The 20,571-nt window shown below is 46.1% G+C and overlaps 1 protein-coding gene across 1 annotated transcript in view; it reads left to right on the plus strand.

The window, feature by feature from the left end:
* The first annotated feature begins 218 nt into the window (after nt 1-218).
* The window catches only part of TOPAZ1 (testis and ovary specific PAZ domain containing 1), a 79,513-nt gene continuing 59,160 nt past the window's right edge, over nt 219-20,571 (plus strand). The window contains exon 1 of the mRNA XM_010562424.1: nt 219-417. Within this exon, the coding sequence (XP_010560726.1) occupies nt 219-417 (199 nt within the window). The remainder of the gene's footprint in view (nt 418-20,571) is intronic.

Here is a 20,571-nt window from a genome sequence, read left to right on the forward strand (position 1 = left end):
GAGCGCAGCTGTACACGTTACCGCATCGCTCTGCAGGGGCCACCTCTGCGAAGCAGTAGATCTTGAATGCAGAGCCAGTTTGCCACTTTTATTTCTTTTTTTTTTTTTCCTTGGAGGCGTACACCCTTCGCACTTTTGTATTTTAAACAGGCAGGGGTCTGTGGGATCGATGGACCTAACCCTGTCACTTTGCTTTCCAGCACGCGGTGGTGTGGAAGATGGACCCCGGAGGAGGGCAGAGCACGGAGGAGCCCGGCGGCGGTGACCCCGTCCGGGGGACCCCTCAGGTGCCGTGCAGCAGCTGGTGTTGTGAATCAGGCCGTCACCAGTCGGAGAACGGCTACTTCACAACACCAGGGTCGCACCGCACCACGGTTCGACCGCCGGCCAGAGAGGAGCAGAGGTTCCCGCGGGCAGGCAGGGGATGTGGAACACCTCCTGGCTGCCTCTGCCCAAGCCCAGACCTGCAAAGGTAATCAGGTGCTCAACTCCTATTTAGGCACCAGCCTCCCACTGAAGTCTGAAATAGAAGTTAGGCCCCTAAATATCTCTGTGGGTCTGGCCCCGAGACCCTGCCTTGCTGTGCAGTGCAGAGCAGAGCTTCAGCAGGCACGGGGCAGTGCTGTCAGCAACACGGTCACTGCCTGTTTGCATGCAGTGTGAATGTTAAGGAACGGGTAACTTTTATTAAGCTGTGGCAAATAGTAAAAAAAAACCCAAACAAAAACCCTTTGCGTGTTCCATGTGTATTTCTCCCTGACAGTCATGTCTGTGGTCCTTGCCTGTGACTAGTCCTGATCCCTTACGTATCTAGACACCTGATCACATGTTCTCTGTAAAAGATGCTGTACATACCAGGAAAAAAGCCAGACTCCTTGGAAATGACACTAAAACAGCCTTAGGTGTGTTGTAATGAATGAAGAAGCACCAAAAATAAACAGTGGGATTGTCCAGAAGTGGTACGAACAGCTGCTGTCCTTAAAATAGAGAAAACGTTTGATTTTGCATTGCTTAAGCAGCCCCTCATAAATCATTAGGCATAGAGGGACAGCGAAGCACACTCAAACTAACCCTGTCTGGAGTGGCCTGTAACATATGCCATGCATTTCAGGTCTGAAACGCAGGCTGTTCCCTGCCTCTTCCCTTGCACTGCAACACCAGCATGATGTTAGTTTGAGGGGAGTGGGTTACAGCAGAGTGCTTTCCACCAAACCCGGATCATGTTCACAGAGGTCAGCACAAAGCTGATGGCCGTATACAATCCCTTAAGTCAAACTGAAACACTGTTCAGTTTTGATCTCTGAAAGCAGCCATCTGCCCTTGGACTTGGGATGGGGTTTCCTCTGGTGGGTTTTCCCTTCCTCCCACCCCCCAAGATAGTGTAGCTATATGCTCTTAGGTGGGTGTTGGCTGGCTGTTCTCTTGTATGACATAAACCACTGGAAATGTCTAAAGCAAAGAGTGGAGAAATGTTCAAAGCAAACAATAAAGGTAACAGAACTGATGAGGGATTTTTTTAAGTTTTCTTCATTATCCTAATTCATCTGATTGAAGCTGCCAGTAAAAATGACTTAAATACCATCCTGGATGTATGATTGCTGGCAGGGAGATAGACGTAGGGGAGATTCAGGATATACACAAGATCAGAAATAGCATGGGACAGCCTGGAAATGCAAATGAAAGGAGACAAAGGTGGTTACATTAGACCCATCCTAATCTTTCTATTCAGGTGGGCTTCCTACAGAAGTAACCCTGAATTCCTTCCATAGCAAAAGGTCCACAGCAACGTAAGAGATGTATGGGAGGCTCACTCATACATTAGGAGAGGGCAACCTGTTGATGCAGGCTAGCATTGGGTTGTTTTCATTGATTAGAGGAAAAGCAAGACTGTATTTCTAGTTCAGGCACTATGGCAAGGAGGAGTATGAATCTGTCAACCTAACATGCAAGTCTGTTTTATTAAACTTGTTTTCTGCTAACACAAACCGTGTGCTCTGTGTGGTAGTCTCATTGTTCATTATAACCTTGTTTTAAAGCTCGATACCTTTCACTCCAGGGTTTGTTTCATGGGGTAAATTACACAATTCTTTAGAAACAGGAGGCAACAATGAAATAACCCCAGTAACGCCTGTACACACCGGTTTACGTAGCAGCTATTCATATATAGAACTAAACACAATTTCATCTTCTATTGAGAGCCAGAAACCTGTTTCACCTACTCAGCTTTGTCGGTAAATACGCATAACATTTGAAATAGGTTAATGCTTAATATCCACTGCCAGGTGACCTGATAGACTACTTCCATACTTCTCCAAGTATGATATGTGGAGACAGGTCATTTTCAGTTCCCTTTGTTAAAGAATTTCTCGGGAACATCACACTTCGGAGGTACTTTTGGGGCATTTATTGTACTCCCTGTTTCTAACTTGCATCCATCACACTTTATGCTCTTCTAAAGTGATTTCCTAGCAAATTAATGCATGCCATAATGTAGCACTGCTACTGAAAGTCAAGCACTCCTGCTTGTCATTAAGGAGCCTGATCGTGTCATTTTGTGAGGTGGATTGCAGGCTGAATAGCCAACCATCAGCTTCAGGTGATGGAAGCAATTTCTGTTTGCTCCCTTCAGCAGTTAGAAGTACTTGATGTTAGCATGTGCTGCAGTGAAAGGTGAATGCACAAAATAAATAGTTCAATATGAGTTATAAATTTGTGTGAGTGTTATTCTTAAATAAGCGCCTACAGTTCATGTTCATGTCAACGCCAGTTCTGGCTGCTGAGCTGGAAAAACAGGGGTTCGCTGGGTTTCTGGGCAGCCCCCAAAACGGGAGGCCCTTGCAGTCTGTGGGTATGCCTGGAGAGCTTTCTGGTGCTTTCGAGATCCTTTCTCCTTGTTGTGTACTATTATAAAAAATGGTAGTTTACCCCCCAAAATACCCCATTAGAATTGTTGAAAGGCCTAATTTATAATCCTAATAAAACACTGTGCTCAGCAGTGGAGAAAAAAAAGAGTGAAGTCTATCAAAGCCGAAATGCTGGGCTGTAATCTCTTATGAGATATTTTTAAGGGGTTGTTATTCTGAAAGTGCTTTTTGTATTTAAGCAAATAATATTTCATTTCACCCTTGAACCCTTTAAAATCTAAATCTGATGGGTTTATTTTCTCAGTGCATCCACTTAGTACTATGGCTGTTCTTCAATTATTTTGAATGGCTGTCTTTGTTTCCTTCTTGGGCTCACCAGCAGTGCACATAGCACTTCAGAGAGTAGCATCCTTGTAAATTTTGTTCTCTTTCCCCTGCATGCAAAAGCCAAGCTGACAAGCACAGTAGGGCTCAGCATCTTTCACTTTCTGGGTTCGCATGCACTCTGCTTTGTTATCATGGGGTTCCTCATGAAAAGTGCCATTAACGGATTTCTTTTTCCTCTCTTTAATTGGGCTTCCTCTTTGGCAAACAACTAATATGAAATTAAAATGCTATTTCAGGCAGCATTGCAAAGCAAACAGTAGGTGGGACTGAATTTTGGTACCCACAAACCTGAGTCAGGTTTTATTTCAGTGCTATAAAAGCTTCTCAATAGGAGGGAGAAAATACAGAAACAGTCTTCAGGCATCTTAACACAGTGAGCAAGAGGTGACGCTAAGGAGGAGGAAAAGGGGCTTGTTCACAGCTACTGTTTTAAAAACCAAAGTAGGATTTTGATAGGAAGGCTGATCAGATTAAATAACCTATGAAACTCCCGACTATTTATTCTGTGCTTGGCACTTTGAAATAATTTCTGTGGGACTTGTGCTTTATCCAGCACGTGGCAAAAAGATGGCTGGTGGCAAAGAAAGCAGGAAAACAGAAAAAAAAAGGCAAAACGAACAAACAAAAAGGAGTTGGGAGGGAAGGGACATTGCCGGTGTGCCTCACTACAGCTGCCCACCCCCCCAGCAGCAGCAGCAAGCAAGGCAACGGCAAAAGCGTGAGCCAGAGAGCAAGCACCGCTCAGCTGACAGCACTGAGTGGACATTATCTCACTGTGGGTGAAGCAGCTGTGAAATGTGGGTCTTGGGCAGCAGAGACGTTGTGCTACTTCAGCACTTGATTTCCATAGCCCTGTATGTATTTGCTGTGATTGCTCTGCAGTGAGGCGTGCCTGGTGATGCCTAGCTTGGTCACCCTGTAGTAAATGACTGACAGATTTTTTACAGTTCACAAATGCAAGTCTATATATATTAGATACATATTTTTAGAAAAATCAGAGTCCTCCCAGTCAGGCCTCAAACATGCATGTAAAAGGGGCCAAAGCATCCCCATCGGGCAATGAAGTGGCACCACAAAGAGCATAAAAATCATGAAGTAAGGCTAAATAACCATTTCACTCAAAGGTTGATGTAAACAACGGAAGAGAGTAAGCAGTCTCTGAAGATCACATAAACTACTCAGAGAAGTTTTATAACCCATTCTCTAAGGATATTCTCCCTGCTTAAAAGCCAAAGCAACGGAGACTTTGCTGTGTCATACTCCTTGTCTTTATGTATATTCCAAAAATTATGATGCTTCTTTGACAAATGGTTGCCTCTGTTCTTTAACAAGACTAGTTACACATGCCTCAGTAAATGAGTTTTTACGTTGCATTTGATTAGACTTAGTCCTCCAACCATGCAGTAGCAGGAAAGAGCTGCCCACGTGTGCAAGCTTAATGCATGCAGCTTTCACCACCACAGAGACCGTTTTGAAAAAAACGTACAGAACAGCCCAGCCAGACACTCTGCTGCCTGCTTCATGCCAGGCAAACTCCTCTGCTCCCAGGGGGACACGGGCACTATGCTGGATGCTGGGAGGGAGGCTGGGACCAGGCGCCCATCCCTGTGCCACTGCAGCTTTGTCCCCCTCTGCTGCTCTGTCCGCAGAGTCTGGGGAAGGGGCTTGGGATGGGCTGGTTCGTTCCTGGCCTGGGACAGCACAAAAAAGCAGAACGAGGAAGAGACCTGAGGTCTGTATTAATATTTTGAGTGCATGGCATCAGTTAAAAATTTTGGCAGTTTGGGAAGAAACGCCCAGTTCCAGAGAACTCTTTGGCATATGTCAAAACTCAACATCCAAATACATTGTCCCCTGTATGCCTTTAGTGAAGTGGTTATTAAGATGACTAAACCTGTATTTTAATTCCTTCCTTTGCATAGGGGTCTTATGGCCTGAACTCTTTCTACCCTGGTCTCCCTGCCATTTGGGATGTGTGGCTGGGGTAGCACGTGTGTCCCTGGGCTCACCAGGAAAGCCAGCAGCTCCTCTGTGTGAATAGCAGCCATGGACTGAAGCGGCTGATAACACTGCAAATTACATTTCATTTCCAAAGCTCCGGCTGAATTTCATAGCCACAGAGATGCCAGATCAGGTGGAGGTCTGAGGAGGCAGCTCTTTGTGCTGGTTTTACCCCTCCCTGCTGAAGCACATTTCTGCAGGAGAAGCTGAGAAATTCCTGTAGCTTGCACCCATTACGATAGCGAGAAGTGCTTGGATCATGCCAGAAAACAAGCCCTGTGAGCTGGCGTAGAAAGTCCTTGGGCAGGCCAGGAAAGGCAGCGAGGTGGCAATCAGGGCCCTGCCGGGAAGGGGGGCAGTGATGGGCACCCACCCAGCTGCTCCCCTCTCCAAAGCCTCCCCTGACCACCGAAACGCATGTAGGTGCCCACCACCCTCAGCCGATGAAGAGCGGGATGGTCCTCTGGAAAAGGCAACTGCTCTCTCCACATGCCTGATATCTGGCCGTATTCCTCGCCAAACGGCAAAAGGCTTTAGCGCTGACAACCTACAGGGGTTTTACATGACTATTTTTTATGATGTAAAAATACTGGTTTCCATAGTAACAGCCATGTGGGCCAGCACTTACCCAGCTCTGGAGATACGCTGCAGAAGACTCTCGGAGAATAAAAATCCCCACGTGCCCTGGGAACCACTGCACATCAGCAGGGTGTTTCCAGGGGAAGCACTCCTGCTCTCCATAACCTCTCCCTTTGCTAGATTTTAATATATCTAGTTTATTATTTTATTGTTCCAAATAAACTTTTGTTGTTGTTCTACCTTAGGGACCTCCAGAGAGACCCGTAACACAATGGCAGCATCTCCCACGTCAGCTGCAGTGTGCGATAACTCTCTGGTGAAAAGCAGCAGCTCTTTTCCTCCAGGAGTGGTTTTTGATCTCTTCCCACTTTCAGCTAGCCTAAACCCCAAAGTATTGAATAGCATTCTGGCGGCTGCCTTGCTGAAAAAGCCCTTCTAGTTTCATCACTTGAATTAAAAGCATACTGTCTTCAAGCTTTGAATTCAAAATGGCAATGTCTTTGCTGCTTAATGACAAGGGAAGCGAAGGGGAGCTGGTGACTGCTCCCAACAGCATGTGCCGAGGGAACAGCATCACTCGTCCTGTCATCGGGGCAGAAGTGTCTGCTGTCAGGGAAAAGTAACCTAGAAATCCCACAGCCCCCCCCCCAGCAATGCGACGGTGAGCGTGCAGGCAGCTGCCTGCAGTGGGAGGTGGTGCATGCTCTGGCACCCAGGTGAGAATAACCCCAGGGCCAGGGCAGCCAAAATGAGCTTTCCATGCTCTGGACTTCAACAGGCGGCTCAGTCCTGGGCAGCTTTGGGTGGAGTTGGCTTGTTTTAACCCCTGTGAAAGAAAGCCCACCTAGCTGGGGCTGGGTTTTTTGCCTTTGTAAACAAAGTAGCTACATTTGTGCTGGGGAAAGGGGGATGTTCACCAAAAAGCCTCCCCGTCCCTGCCGGGATGAGTCAGCAGCTTTCCAGCAGCCTAATACCGTTAACACAGATGCCTCCGGCACAGCACAGCCGAGCTCCCCGCTCAGCCCTTGCTCTTGGCTGCCCCTGTCCCACGCACGCCACAAATTCAGGCACCTTCACCGGGGCTGCAGCTTTGTTCACAGGAGCTGAAGCCTTACTCCCTCAAAGCTAAGCTCCAGAAGAATACCAGATTGCAAAATACAGATGTTTCATAGTGACAGAAATAGTCAGTGACCAAGAAAACCCTCACGCGAGCTTTCTTTTTTAATAAAGCAAACTGCATTGCCTTGTCATGTGAATTAATATCCCCACAGCATGGCTTTGTGTATTTATTCCTTGCTGATGTTGCTTTTGATCACTACTAGCTGAAAATGAAATATCGGATGCTTCAGGGCTGCTGTTAGGACAGATTCAATGAGATGAAAACGCATTTCAGGAAATACCACTGAAGCCAGTTTTTGTTTTAATTTCCAGGGACACGCAGGGCTCCAATTCCCTGGACACAGGAGGAATTGCAGTCAAAGAAAGGCACACTGAAAACACACATCAAGAGTCTGTCCTTCCAACCCGCAAAAGCAAATGTCATTCAGAGGCATTGCTGTTATCCCCCTCAGTCACAAGACTCTTCTTTTTGAAGGCAATATTTGGGAATCCAAGTCCTTTGCTTCTCAGGCTTTTTGAAGAGGAGGTGGTCCCTGAGCACAGACTGCAGTCAGGGCTGTAGCACCTGGGCACGCTGTGTGCTGGTCCCACAGCCCCTGTCCACCTGTCCGTCAGTCCATCAGTCTGCCTTACCAGTCCTGTCTCCAGGTTACTCAAAACTTCACTTCGGTGACTGACTTTCTGCCTGGCTCGTGGCCTCGCAGGCAGGTCCCCAGCTGAAGGCATCACCCCTTGCTTGGGGAGCATGGGGAGCTTTTCCCTAGCTAAGGTCCTCTTCTCACTCTAATTTGGGATAACCTCCTTTCTCTTCTCGAGTTTATATCCCCACATACCCCTCTGGCAGGTGTACCTGATTGGGGAGCTGGTATGAACATCAGATAAGGCATGAGGTGCTCCTGTTACTCAACACTTGTAATTACACAACCGGCCTAAGGCAAATAGTGCCAGACCAGATGATTTATGCTGTGTAAGTCACTGCTTTTCACAATCATCTGCTTTGTTCAAACCCGACATCAATCAGTTTAACCTACATCTGAAGAATCGGGTCTCTTCTTCTTATTTAAGCACACGAATGGAATCCACTGAGTCTCATAATTAGATCTGGTTAGGAAAAAAATTGAGTTTTCCCCATACATTCATAGAAGGAAAAATCCGTATTTGGAAACAGTTTAATTGAAGAAGTCAGACACTCTGTTATTGAACATAACCCAGATTAACAGTGAAAAACTCCAGGATTTTCTCAGAGGGAAAAAAAAAAAATCCAAACCACTTCAAAATGCATTTTTTCCTAGAAAAATCAGCATTAAGTGGAGGAGAGCAAAACTTCTGCCCACACCATCCTCCCCCCACAGCGCAGTGGCAAGGGTCTGGGTGCCCTGAGTGCCTCCTGCAAGAGCATAGGATGGACAGGCACAGCTCTCCTACCACCCCTGCTGTGCCAAGGGGGCTTAAAAGGCCAAGAAATTTGGTCTTTTTGAGATTTTCCTTCAGCATTTCCCCAGCTTTCTCTGTGTAGGCATCGCACATAGCGCAGTGGGGTTATGGCACACAGCAAGGTTTTCTAAACACTTGTACAAGTAATAATAAAAAGCCCTGACCATCCCCGTCTGGGTGTCTCATAGAAACGGATTTAAAGACCTCATGGTCTACAGACAGGGACAGAGCCTACAAAGAGGCTGACAAAATCCCACCGCCCTGTTGCAAGGTGGGGAGGAGACCTCTGATGCTCTACAGCCCAAAACCGGGTCGCAACCACCCACATCGCCATTTTGGCTCAGTTTCAATCTTGATGTCCGCACCTCTCCAAAGACTTCCAGACTGGGGAAGTGAACAAATTAAGTTTGCTGCCACATCAGCCCGAAAACTTTGGAGCAAGGAAACAGACCTTGGACCTGGTGTTCTTAACAAGATCCAAGGAAACCCTCTGCCATGTGGGAGGCTTGTTGGGGGCGTGTTTCTGTGCATAGACCAGCATCAGTCACCTGCAGTGTGAATGTAGTAATGCAAATATACTGATGAAGCGATTCAGGAATTAGGGAATAAAAAACCTTGTACCTTCCTCCTGTCCAAAACTGTAGGTTGGGAGAGGAGGAGATAGCTGGGAAGAGTCCTAGTGCCTTTGGGAAGCAAAAAAGTTATATTGTGTTCATTTTAATTACCCTGCGAGGGAGCACAGCAGCCTGGGTGAGTCTCCTGTGATCCCACAGCAGGGTGTTGATTCAGCATAGTAAAATACAGCAGAAAAAATACCAAACCAGGTGAGAGTTTCTGAAACTCTCCATCAAGTCTTTCCTCTTTCCCCAGGTAACCCAAGCTCTCTTATATGGCCATGACACAGTAATTTTGCCTTTGTTTAGAGCAGAAGATACTGAAGTGGAAACTTGGGGGGTAAAAAAACCCTTCCAGACTGAAATCAAAACAAATCACTTTTTTGCATGTTAATAAGGCCCCTGATTGAAAGTCTTCTAGCTGTTCACGGAGAAATATCAACAGTAGATGCTGCTAATTTAAGCCTGGCTAATTAAAAGCAAAAAGAAAAAAATCGCTCCCCTAGAAACAGCCGCATACAAGATGCACTCACCCAGCACATTTCATCAAGCTCCGCTTATTATAGCTGGGTTTAGGGAAACAAACCCATGGCTTTTTTTCTCTCTTACTGGGTGGGGTTTTCCCACCGCACGTTGCCTCCAGCACCCTGCCCCTCTGCCGAGCCGGCGGCAGTGACCGGCGGGACCCACATGGATGTCCGTGGCTGCAACCTGTTTGGGGCTTCGGCAAGGCATCACCAACGGCACGGGGCATTAGAGGGGGCTGAGCTGGGACTGCCCCTGCGCCAGAGCCTGTAAAGATTGACAGCTGCCAGGGTGCCATCGGGAACTTGTCACAGGTGTGCTCTGACCCTTGCCCGGCTTAATGGTAAAAACACTAAACTCTGCCCAGCCCCAGAACTGACCCCCTAAGAACCAAACCACATCTCACCAATTTGGCTACAAGGATACTATGGGGTATTGTGGCAAAACCCTTGCTAAAGTAGGGAGAAACGGCATCCACCGCCATCCCCCGGCCGCCAAGGCTGTCATCTCACCTCACAGCAGCAAGCAGTCTGGTTGGGCACGATCCTGCTTCCCCCCTTACCAATTACAGATCGGTAATTTCGTTTGACAACGGCACACACAAATGATGCAAAAACTCGGGGAAAAAAATTAATGCAGGCAAAGCGTAGGAGGAAGGAGAGCCGTATCCTTGACTGCAGAGTGCTGGCGGTGTCCAGCGGGAGTCAGGAGAGTGGGAGGCAGTGAGATGCCACTTTCCCCAAGCAGCAGTTTTGAAGCAGAGCTATTGTAGAAAAAGCTGCTGATGGGCTCTCAAAAAGCCACCGAGAGCGTTGCGTTAATGGCTCAGAGGCGTACAGCTCAGGCAGCGCGGCTGCTTATGTTCACCGGTTCAAAAGCGACAGGGGAAAAGAGTCGGCTCTGTAACCATCGGTTCTGTGCAGGCTGAGGGTACCTGCTCCCCGGCAGTGCCCATCCACAGCTGCTCTGCGAGGCAGTGGCCAGCCAGACCCATTTTCTCACTACCCCTTCAGCAAGCATCCCTCTTCTCCCTGTGCTGGGTCTGGGCTCTGCAGCCCAAGCTGGGAGGAGAAGTGTCGCCGCAAGTCTGCTGTCAATCAGCACATTCTCACTGAAATGGGAAACAGGGTTTTGTTCTCCTTTTCCTTTTTTTTTTTTTTTATTTTATGGTTATTTATTGTGCCTCTTAGAATTTGCATCCCAAGGGCTTCTGTATGACAGAATGTAATAGTATTAGTCACCGTTTTACATATTAGGGAACATAATATTTAGCACTCATAACAATTTCCAGCTTCAAAGTGCCACACAAACATTAGAAATACACTGTATTTTTCCCTGTTCTTTTCAGGGATAGCTTGTACTTGCCTGAAGCTGTACCACTTCTCTTTGTATTACCCCTCATGAGAAATGGGGCTTTTCTATCACCACCTCTGTCAACACCATAGGATGCCAGTTTTCTGGCCTCTTACTCGGAGCAGCTCTGAACAAAAGGGACTTCCCTGGCTCCCCCTTTTCCCCATCCATCCACAGGTCCCATCACCTACCATATTCCTGGCTACTGAAGTCCAAGTCCAGCATTAGACAGCACCAGCAGTGGTCAATCAATGCTTCCTTTGGCAGCTTGTCCCATTGCTTGTAGGATAAAAACTACAAGATGTTAAATTTCTTTCTTCTCTTCCTCTGGCACTTCGCTTGTGCTGCCAATAAGCTCGTTCTCTGTATGGGACTGGAGACGTGTGTTGTAACCCACCTCATTGCCCCATGGTTTGAGTCTTGACAATGACCCAGGTGTCTTGCAACAGGCACGTTTGAACAGTGGAGGTCTGCAGAGCTCATGGAGGTAATGGTGAGGCTGCTCAGCACCATTCTGGGGATCAAAAGGACCTTGTCTAGTAAATCTGTACCCTGAGAGGAATGCTGAATACATCTAATGGAGAAGTAATATCTACCATGTGGGAATACCCAGCTTGTGATATATTCTCATAACTTTCTCTTGTTTATTTGTTAGACTGGAAGAAATGCAATTTATCTAATCGGTGACATAAGGTTTTACATGCTATGACATTTTATGACTTCTTGGTCCCATACAGCAGCATATAAAAAGTGGTTAAGAGTTTAAAATCTGTTCTCTTTAACACCAGTAATTTTTCCACCTGCAAGGATCTATGAAGTTCCTCCAAGTGTCCTGCAAAAGAGGACTAAGATAAACAAGCTTATCTGTTATTCAATATATTTCTGCATATATTACAGTCCCAAAGGGCTCTGCACCTCTGCTGAAAAACATTTGGGATCCCCAAATCAAAAAACACCTCTTAATGTTATGTCTCAAAAAAGATTTTTTGATCCTTTGCATAACAGGTCTTAATCCTGCCTTCAATTTTACTGCATTTAGACAACTGAGAAAGAAGGATTAAAAATACTGTCTCAGCTGGAGACATCACACAGGATTTGTATTCATTCCCCAGCTGTGATTTGTAGCGCAATGAATTCTCAAGAAATATCTTAGCTTAGCAAGTGTATTCCTGGAAAAGAATGATTCAGGCTGGTATCTCTCATGGGTCATCTAGCCTATCGCCCAGTAGCCATGGCTATGCTATGACATCAGTTGCATTGAAAGGTCTTCAGTGAAAGAAAAAGAAAAGTCTGTCATGGTATGTATGTCACACACGCTAGATTTGACAAACAGAAAATCCCAAATCTAAGAACAATGAAGCATATAAATATGCCAATTCAGGAGTCATAACAATCCACAGTTTCCACAAATTGCACGCATTTTTCTTCTACCAGCCCCAGCCTTACACGCCTCATGCATTTTAATGCACACTTGCAATGTAAATGAGTTTTGAGTAACTCCTGTTTGTCAGCTGAACAAAACCCGAAAGTCTCAACCACAAAAAGTTTCTCCAGACTCAACAGATGATCAGCTGTGCTTCCAGCCTCAGCTTTTGCAGATGAGTCAGTGCCTGAGCTTTGGGGAAGAGAGGGCTGGGACACTGGTCCTCAAGCATGCTGCTTTGGGAGGGGGGAAAAACTCGCAACCGGGAGATCGTTCTCTCAAATTAAATTCCCTGCCTACGCGCAATTGCCAGGTAAAATGAAGTCTGTAGCCCACTTCAGAAGAAGAATAAAATGTGCTGCCTCTGGAACCACCACAGAAGCATCCATAGGTTCTATGGTCAACTGCAAGCCTGTAGACATCTCAGCTGAGCAGGAACCGGGGACCAGTGCTCATATAAGCCCATGCGGCCCCGGGCCCTTACCTCGCTCCTTAGTGCAGGCAGCCAGCAGCCAGGTCCTTCCCATGGTATTTCAGCTGGTGTCTTTTGGCACTTCCTTAATTTTATTTCATGATGGGTGCGGAAAAAAGTCATGGCTTACATTTCACTGAGTGCTTTGTACAATCATTCATTTGCAACAGATATAAGCATGGATGGATTCAGTACAACTTCTTAGCCACACATGAAAAACTCCCCAGCCTGCTCATAGAGGCACCACGTTGCATACATCCATATGCACATCCCTCCTCTTTTCCTGGTTGTCTACAGGGACAGAGCCCTACGGCATGTCATCATAACCCTCCTGCAGCCTCCAAGGCTCAGCCACCAAGCAGAAGCTGCCTGTAACTTGCCCCAGTAAGGCTAGTACCTGCTCTCAAATTTTTTTTTCTCTTGTCAGATTTAAGCAGTGTCTTGTCAAATTAATACATGTGTTTGATCACCTGCAAGGGGAGAATAAAGGTATAGGAAGGAAAGGACATCTCTAGGTTAGTTTTCATAGACTACCATGAAGTGCATGTCAGTGTGCGCTGGTGTAACACATGGTGGGACCAGTCCAGGGTGCAAACCAGATGTATTCTGGGTCTTCATGGGGCTCTGCTTCTGAACCTGCAAAGTTGGAAGCTCTGTTTTGCAGGATGATTGAGCCTACCATCATAGGAGATAAAAAAGGTTTGGTGCAAATTATGCCCTGCGTTCTCCCTGTTTAAAGCAGTTTTTAGCACAACTCCTACTACAGAGCTGCCTCCAGCCTAACTAGCCAGTGGTCTTTGCTCCCAGGCTGGAGGAGATGTGGCGAAGTAAAGTCTCTGTGCGAGCACCATTTCTAAACTCCTCCCAAGCCTTGCTCTTTGCTCTGGTCATCCAGGAAGCTCCCAGGAGGCAACGCGATCGCCTCGGCTCCGATTCACAATTTCTTCAGCAGAAGGCAAAAGAATTATATGGACTATAGCCACATCCCATCGGTGTGAGAGCACAGAGGATTTCTGTGGAGAGGACCATTGGAGCTTTGATGTATGGGATCAGGTCTACTCATATGTGGGCCATGAAAAGATCAGCTATATGAACAGTCCTTGTCTTCAGCTGCATCTACCAAGCGGTACAGACTTGACCCAGGGAACCAGAGGCCCATCGCAAGGTCACAGTTTTGAACAGTCTTACCAGCTGGGCTTGAACAGTCCTTCCCCAAACCAGTCATGGAGTCCCTAAGATTTTGCAGGGCTAGGTGTAACTTGCTGATATTTAGCTGGAGACCTTTAATGTATTTATTTATTTGAAACAGGTCAGAAGTGAAATAGGGCAGATGATAGATACTAAAACACAAATCTGAGACTTCTCCACTTTTGGGACAGACATTTTCTAAAGACTTCATCTGGATGCCTGCACCCACTTTGCTACCCAGCATTCTCCATATTAACATTTACAAATGATGCTTTGAAACATTCCAGTTCTTTTAGGGCAGAGAGATTTCCCTGAAAGGAAATCCAAGTCAGCTATGATACATTGCTCTGCCTCTTCCCTTAGCAGGTCTCTGCAGAATCTGGATGTCACACTGACAGGCAGCTGGTGAAGTGTAGGCAGCAGTAACAGCCAGTTTTTAAGTAACATAGGTTGCCGATTCTCGTATGCAAAAAGTGGGTGCATGGAGGCACCTAGGATCTAATATGAGGTTAAATCAGGGTCCTAACCTTGCCCAGGCTCACAGCAGAAGCACGTAATTCAAGGGTTATTGTCAAGGGGCTTTGCTCCAAGCACACACTTATAGAGCAGCTGGGAGGGAGTCATTCTTCCCCGGTGCTGACTCCTCTGCATAAAACAGCATCAGGGTTGTCCAGGTTTACACTGCACCTCTTGAAGAGATGGTAGAAACTGCTCAATCTCTGCTTCTCCGCCCAGCCCACAAACCTAAAATAGACTCTGGATAAAGCCGTGGCCTCGTGACTCCCTCTTGTGCAGACTGAATTAAAGCTATCACTGAAGGTGCCCTATTGGCAAAGCTAAATGGCTATACGTACTGAGTTCGGACAAAGCAAAGAACTGATAACAGGCACTGAACAGCTTTAGAACTATTAGAAGATGTCACCTTCTTCTCCACCTGAAGAAGGAGGCGTTCAGCCAGAGCCTGTTCATTCCCTGTGACCCAAAAACCAGACACAGGGCCACTGACTGAGCAAACTGAGCAGGAGAAGTAGGCTGCAAAGAGAATTTGGAGTGACTGAAGATCAGAATGGGTAGAGAGGTCATAAAATAAATAATGAGATAAGGAGCCAGACGTGAAGCAGAGACGTCACGCAGAGCATCAAAATGAGCAATTGCCAGTGGGCAGCGCATCCATCACAAAGACATAGTATGTTGGAGGAATCTCACAGGTGACCAGGGGAAGCAGAAAAAAGCCCTGTGCTGCTACAGGACCTGCTCCAGGCAGGGGGCTGTCACTCCTCCTGCAGAAAATAGGAGTACAGGTGAGCAAGAGCCTTTTTATAGCAGTCAGTTAATTTAATGCTGCTCACAGCATAAGTGCAGCAAGAATGCAGAATCTCAAGTGTCAAGTAAGTAAATTTGTATTAAAGTAACTGCAATTATACACAACCTGCATCCACTCCCACGGGAGGCTGTGGCAGGTTTGTGATGGACTTCACTGGAAGCAGAATTAGGATGATAATCGATACAAGCACAGCCATCATTTTGCATTTTCTTGTAGCTGCCAAAGCCTGTGATAGTAAAAAGCAAAGGGCTTTTTAGATTACAGAGCAAAGGCCTGCAGAGATTTCAGCTACTCTCTGAATAATGGCATGTGATCAAGTCCTTTTGTGAACAAAAAAAAAAAAAGAATTTCCTGCTACGTGCATGTAATTCCAATGCTGTGGTAAGTTATTTGTTTCACTGCTAGTTAGATCACTGCACAGTGTTCAGTGGCACAGAAGGTTTTGGTCAATCAATGCATTTTTCATCTCTTGTATAAATACTGGTTTGTGCCTTAACTGTGTTAGCGGCAAATGGATCTCTGGTCTAACAAAAGCAAAACTAATTTTAGTGCTGTGAATAACCCACTGTGCTCAAAAATTAACCACTTCCTTCAATTACGCACACAACCAGGTAGCTGAAAAAAGTAATTCAATATATTATGAGTTTGATAGCTTTTTTGGAAAAAAAAAAATGTAATAACAGAAAGAACAGCAGTTTGCCCATCCAAATGGCGGGAGGCCAGAGGGGATTAATGGGAGGCAACCAGTGCTGCGGATGGGTACCGAAGGTTGCTCCCTCGGTGCATCTGAAGTTGGTTGGGAAGAGAAGGACTTGCTGAGCACCACTACCACAGAAAAGCTGAGGCCTACAAAACCGAATGTGTGATTACACCGATGAGCAGCCAGTACAAATTATGATCGTCCCTTCCCAGATAACTGTGGCTTATTCCACATTTCTGCTCTGAAGATTATGAGGAAAATCCTCATTTGGCTGCTGTGTCCTGCTAACCTAAAGAAATAGCAAGTTCTCTAAACAGAATTTATTTTCCAAGCAGATACCTTGATATGCTTCAGGATGAACCCAGACAATTCCCATGGACCGCAAGCAAAGTGGACTCACTCACCATCTCCTCCAAGAGCCCACCTGCCTCGGAGCAACCTGATATCCCCAAAAGAAACAGGTGGGAGAAAGGAAAGTGCTAAGCACCCACTGTTCTTCCTGGGACACTAACTTTCTATTGACGAGACCTCTAGATTTCAGAAGGTACCTATAGAAGCATAGTGCGAATGACTTGCAAGGAGCCAGAAGCTCCCTTTTGCATCCCAAAACAGAAACTCACAGTTCACTTTGCTCTTGTTTGGGGCCAGTAATGTCACTTGCCAGAAAACCTCAGTGGTTATCACAAGAAACAGACAAAAGAGCGACAAGAGAAAGGGACAGCAGTCCCGCAGAACGGCCAGACCAAACTGATGCAACCATCGCACGAGTCGCTTCTCAGGGACCTGAGGCCAAGCTTCCCTGCACTGGCTCTCAGGGTGTGCACTGCCAGCCCACCGCTACCTCCTTGAATTCCCTTCTGAGCAGGCTCAGGTAGTGCTGGTGTCTGGGGGGGAGCAATATACAGGGCACGCTTTGGCTTTCAGGTGCTCCAAGAGGAGCTCGAAGACCCAAAGGAGCTTGAAATGGAGAAGCGGCTCTATCCACCAGCAAGGTGTGTGGAGAGCTGGCCCCAGGCAGGGTTAAAATCCATTTTGCACAGTGCTGGAATTAGAAAAAAACATATGCATGTGCACAAAGTGTCTCTTGTAGAGATTGGCCAAGAGCAGGTGGAGACAGGGAGAGGACAGAGGAAAGATGGTAGGACAGTGGCAGAGAAAATCCTTACCTTAAGCTGCCATGCGGAAACTTTTCAAAAAGAAGAGAAGGAAGGTAATGATGATGACAAGAGACCTTAGGCCAGGGAATTAGCAGATTTTTACCTCTGCTGTATGTTGAAGTTCATGGGAGCTGCCCACCTGCTCCCTGCTGCCCATTGGGCGCACACGGCTGAGAAATTGGGGAGCTGTCCTTCACAGTGGCAGGTCACGACGATAGGGAGTGGGAGACAGAAAAGGGGGATCCAGCTCCCTGGTTTGTTACCGGTCCCAAGCCAATCACCCTGCCTTCTGATGAGCAAAATCTTTTCACCAAGGGCTGGCGGGATTTCTGCAGTTTTTGCAATCTTTGGGTTCCCTATATAGTCTTGGGGAGATCTAGTCTCCTCTTTCCTAAACTAACCTCTTCAGTGCAGAGTTTCCTTCTCCACTGGCTGTAGAGCAAAGCATGCCTCTTTCCCCTGCAGCCCCAGTTAGAGGGCGTCACTGCCCCCTCGGTGCCAGAGGGCAGAACAGGACACAACCTCCCTTGCTCCTGCACCTTCCTGAATCTCTCCCGGGAAGACAGAGATGAGCAGCAAGGGTTGTTCATGCTCACTTCTTCTCTGACCCTGTGAGGGTGCAACGCTGAGGCGCAGGGCTGAGACACTTGCAACTTGTCCTGAACTTTGCATCTCTACCAAGAAAATGCCAGAGCCTGGGAAGGTACACTTTTCTCCCCTCCCTGTCTGCTTTCACCTGCATGCAGTCAGGAGGAAGATACATCTGAAAAATGGTTGTACAGTTCTCTTAGTAGCAAGTCCTGCTACTATTCAGCATGATTGCTGGGATTAGAAGGGTTTTGATTTTCAGCACTCTCCTCCATGTACACCTTCTTTTGACAACACAGTGTTCTATTGCAGCTATTTTGCAAATCTTTTAGCCATCTGGGAGAAGGGTGCGATGGGCAGATTTGGCTATTGCCTTGTACCCTCAGATAGGGCACAAGGATAAGGAGGGTCATAGCCAATCTCTGCCTTCCCCTGGTTGTCCTAAGGTCAGCCAGATTTAATGTTTGCATTTTGTTTGATTCATTCACCACACTATCAGCGTAACCCAAGACAACATGGGTGACATTTGTTGTGAGCTGGCCCCTTTTTCATTAAGAATTGGCCTAAATCCACACACATTTAATGGTAATTGCTAGGCAGGCAGCACAGAGCAAATACCTTTTATTTCAAATCCAAGACAAGTCAGTGCTGGCTGATAGTTTGTTGGCACTTTCCTACATTAATTAAGTACCTCTCATCTAATATTACACGCGGTCTTTCTGAAAACCTCTAGTGAAAAGTCTATTTGTTAAAAGTGCCAGTTGAAGTCAAAACAACGTCCAATATTGCAAATTAGGATTCCAGATTCCAGGATGAGATCTATTAATCTTTCTCTGTTTAACTAATTGAAAACATGGAGGGACAGAATTTGTTTGGTCATTCTTCTGTCCGTAGGAATCCTTACAGTAGCTAAGAAAAGAAAACAAAATTCCCTTCATTTATCTTAAGATATCGGCTGGCTTACCCATCTGTGAGCAAAGAATGTTTTTGCTTAGCTTGCTTAACTAAATGAATCTTGGTTCACTTGCTTGCAGCTGAAGACAAATTAGGCTGATTATATACGAAAGGGCATACAGTACATCTAGGAATTAAACTGTGACTGGGTATTTAGGATGAATGAAATGAATAGGCAGCAACAGCTTTGCCTTGCTCTGAACAATCAGCAGTCCCCTTCTCTCTCAATCTTTTTAAAGCACTTTCAAAATAATCCTCAGTCTTATTCTTGTGTGTAACTTGATAGTTTGCAAGTATGGATTTTTAAAGAAACAAAAAAATCCCCATGCAAACTTTTCCCCTGTGGTATGGGAAGCATTACCAAGCTCAGCAGCTCGCTGCGATGCTGCCTTTTGTACTCAGCTGAGGAATTCCTGCCACGCCACACTGCCGGGCTGCTCCGTGTACAAATCGCAGAGGCAAGCAATAGCATCGCATCCTCCAGCACTTTTATTTCTCACGCCTCTCTTACTCCATAGGACACTGCAGAATGTATATCGTATCTGCTGCAAGTGCCTGACAGGTGGTATTTCACATTCACTGCTCTTGGTGGTATGGGGAGTAGGCTGAAATACTGAGTTCTTCACGTGTCGATGGTTTTCAGTAATTAGCATATTTCAGCCCAAATCACAAACATCCTCCCTTGAAAAGAATGATAATTGGTGACAAAATCTGTGGCATGCAGTTTCATCAAATGCAAATTTGGGCTAATAAGATAGACACTAGGCTGCACTAGGAGAATAAAATGCACCATAATTTTGGTAAAAAAGTAATTTTTGCTAACATTTGGGGCATAATGATTTTTGAGAGGACATTTGTAATTTTAGTCTTTACGTGATAAAAGTGTGGATTTGAAATACACGGACAAAAAAAGTCTTACAAGACTGTTCTTGTAGCACACAACTGACCATGCGCTGTACAACTGCTTCTCAGTAAGACCATGAAAGATGGATACATCTTAAACAAACTGGAGCTTTAGGTGTCCAGATCTTCTCTGAAACACACGTCCTCATTTGTGCTATTCCAGGTACTTGCTGAGATGCTGTAATTCCAGGTTTGTGCTCTCTCCCCTCAGTATGGATGCAAAAGAGAGGTGGAAGACTTCCTTTCTGGTTGTTTGAGTCAACACAGGCTTAGGTTGCTGCTAGCTTCTTTGCAGTGCTGGTTTTGCAGCTTCATAACCCAAGCATGGTGTCAGGAAGATGTTTGCTCCTGTGATTGATGTCAAGAGGGGAAAGAAAAGCAATCCCTCAAGCAACAGAAAACATACATTTCTTGAATAGTGGGTGTTGCCCCTATACTGAAATCAGATGAACACTGAAAGGCAAATATTTGTGCCCTGTCAGGACAAACCTCTCTTTTGAAAACAACAGACAGCTTCTGGAAAAGGTGGTAGAGGCTTGAACTGGCCAGAACCCTGCCGGGGAAATTCCCAGGGAAATATCTCTAAACAAAGAACTACACTAAGGTGTAGTTGGAGCTTGTTGACCGAAAGTCTTTCTACACTACAATCATCTTAAGGAGAGATGGTCTTGAGGGGCACCTTGACTTGTATTTAGAACTACACGTAACTCCTCATCCATTTGGTATTGCATGCAGATACACTGCTACCTCTTAGGTGCCCATGGGCCACTGAAAGACAGAAATACTGAAGTTGTTTTACTCACTATGACACAGGGAGCCCAAGCCAAAGTGAATACTGAACCCAGGTCCTCGAGGTCTCAGCTCACAATTTCAGCTAAAGCCATCTTTTCTTCCCATCACTTGTTTCCAAAGTCTGATTGTTCTTTCCATCTGCACCTGCTTCCCTGCAGCTTGGTCATCCTCTCTCCATGCTGACCCCTGCCTCT

The sequence above is a fragment of the Haliaeetus leucocephalus genome, unplaced genomic scaffold (assembly GCF_000737465.1).
Source record: "Haliaeetus leucocephalus isolate CR32 unplaced genomic scaffold, Haliaeetus_leucocephalus-4.0 Scaffold159, whole genome shotgun sequence".
NCBI lineage: Eukaryota > Metazoa > Chordata > Aves > Accipitriformes > Accipitridae > Haliaeetus > Haliaeetus leucocephalus.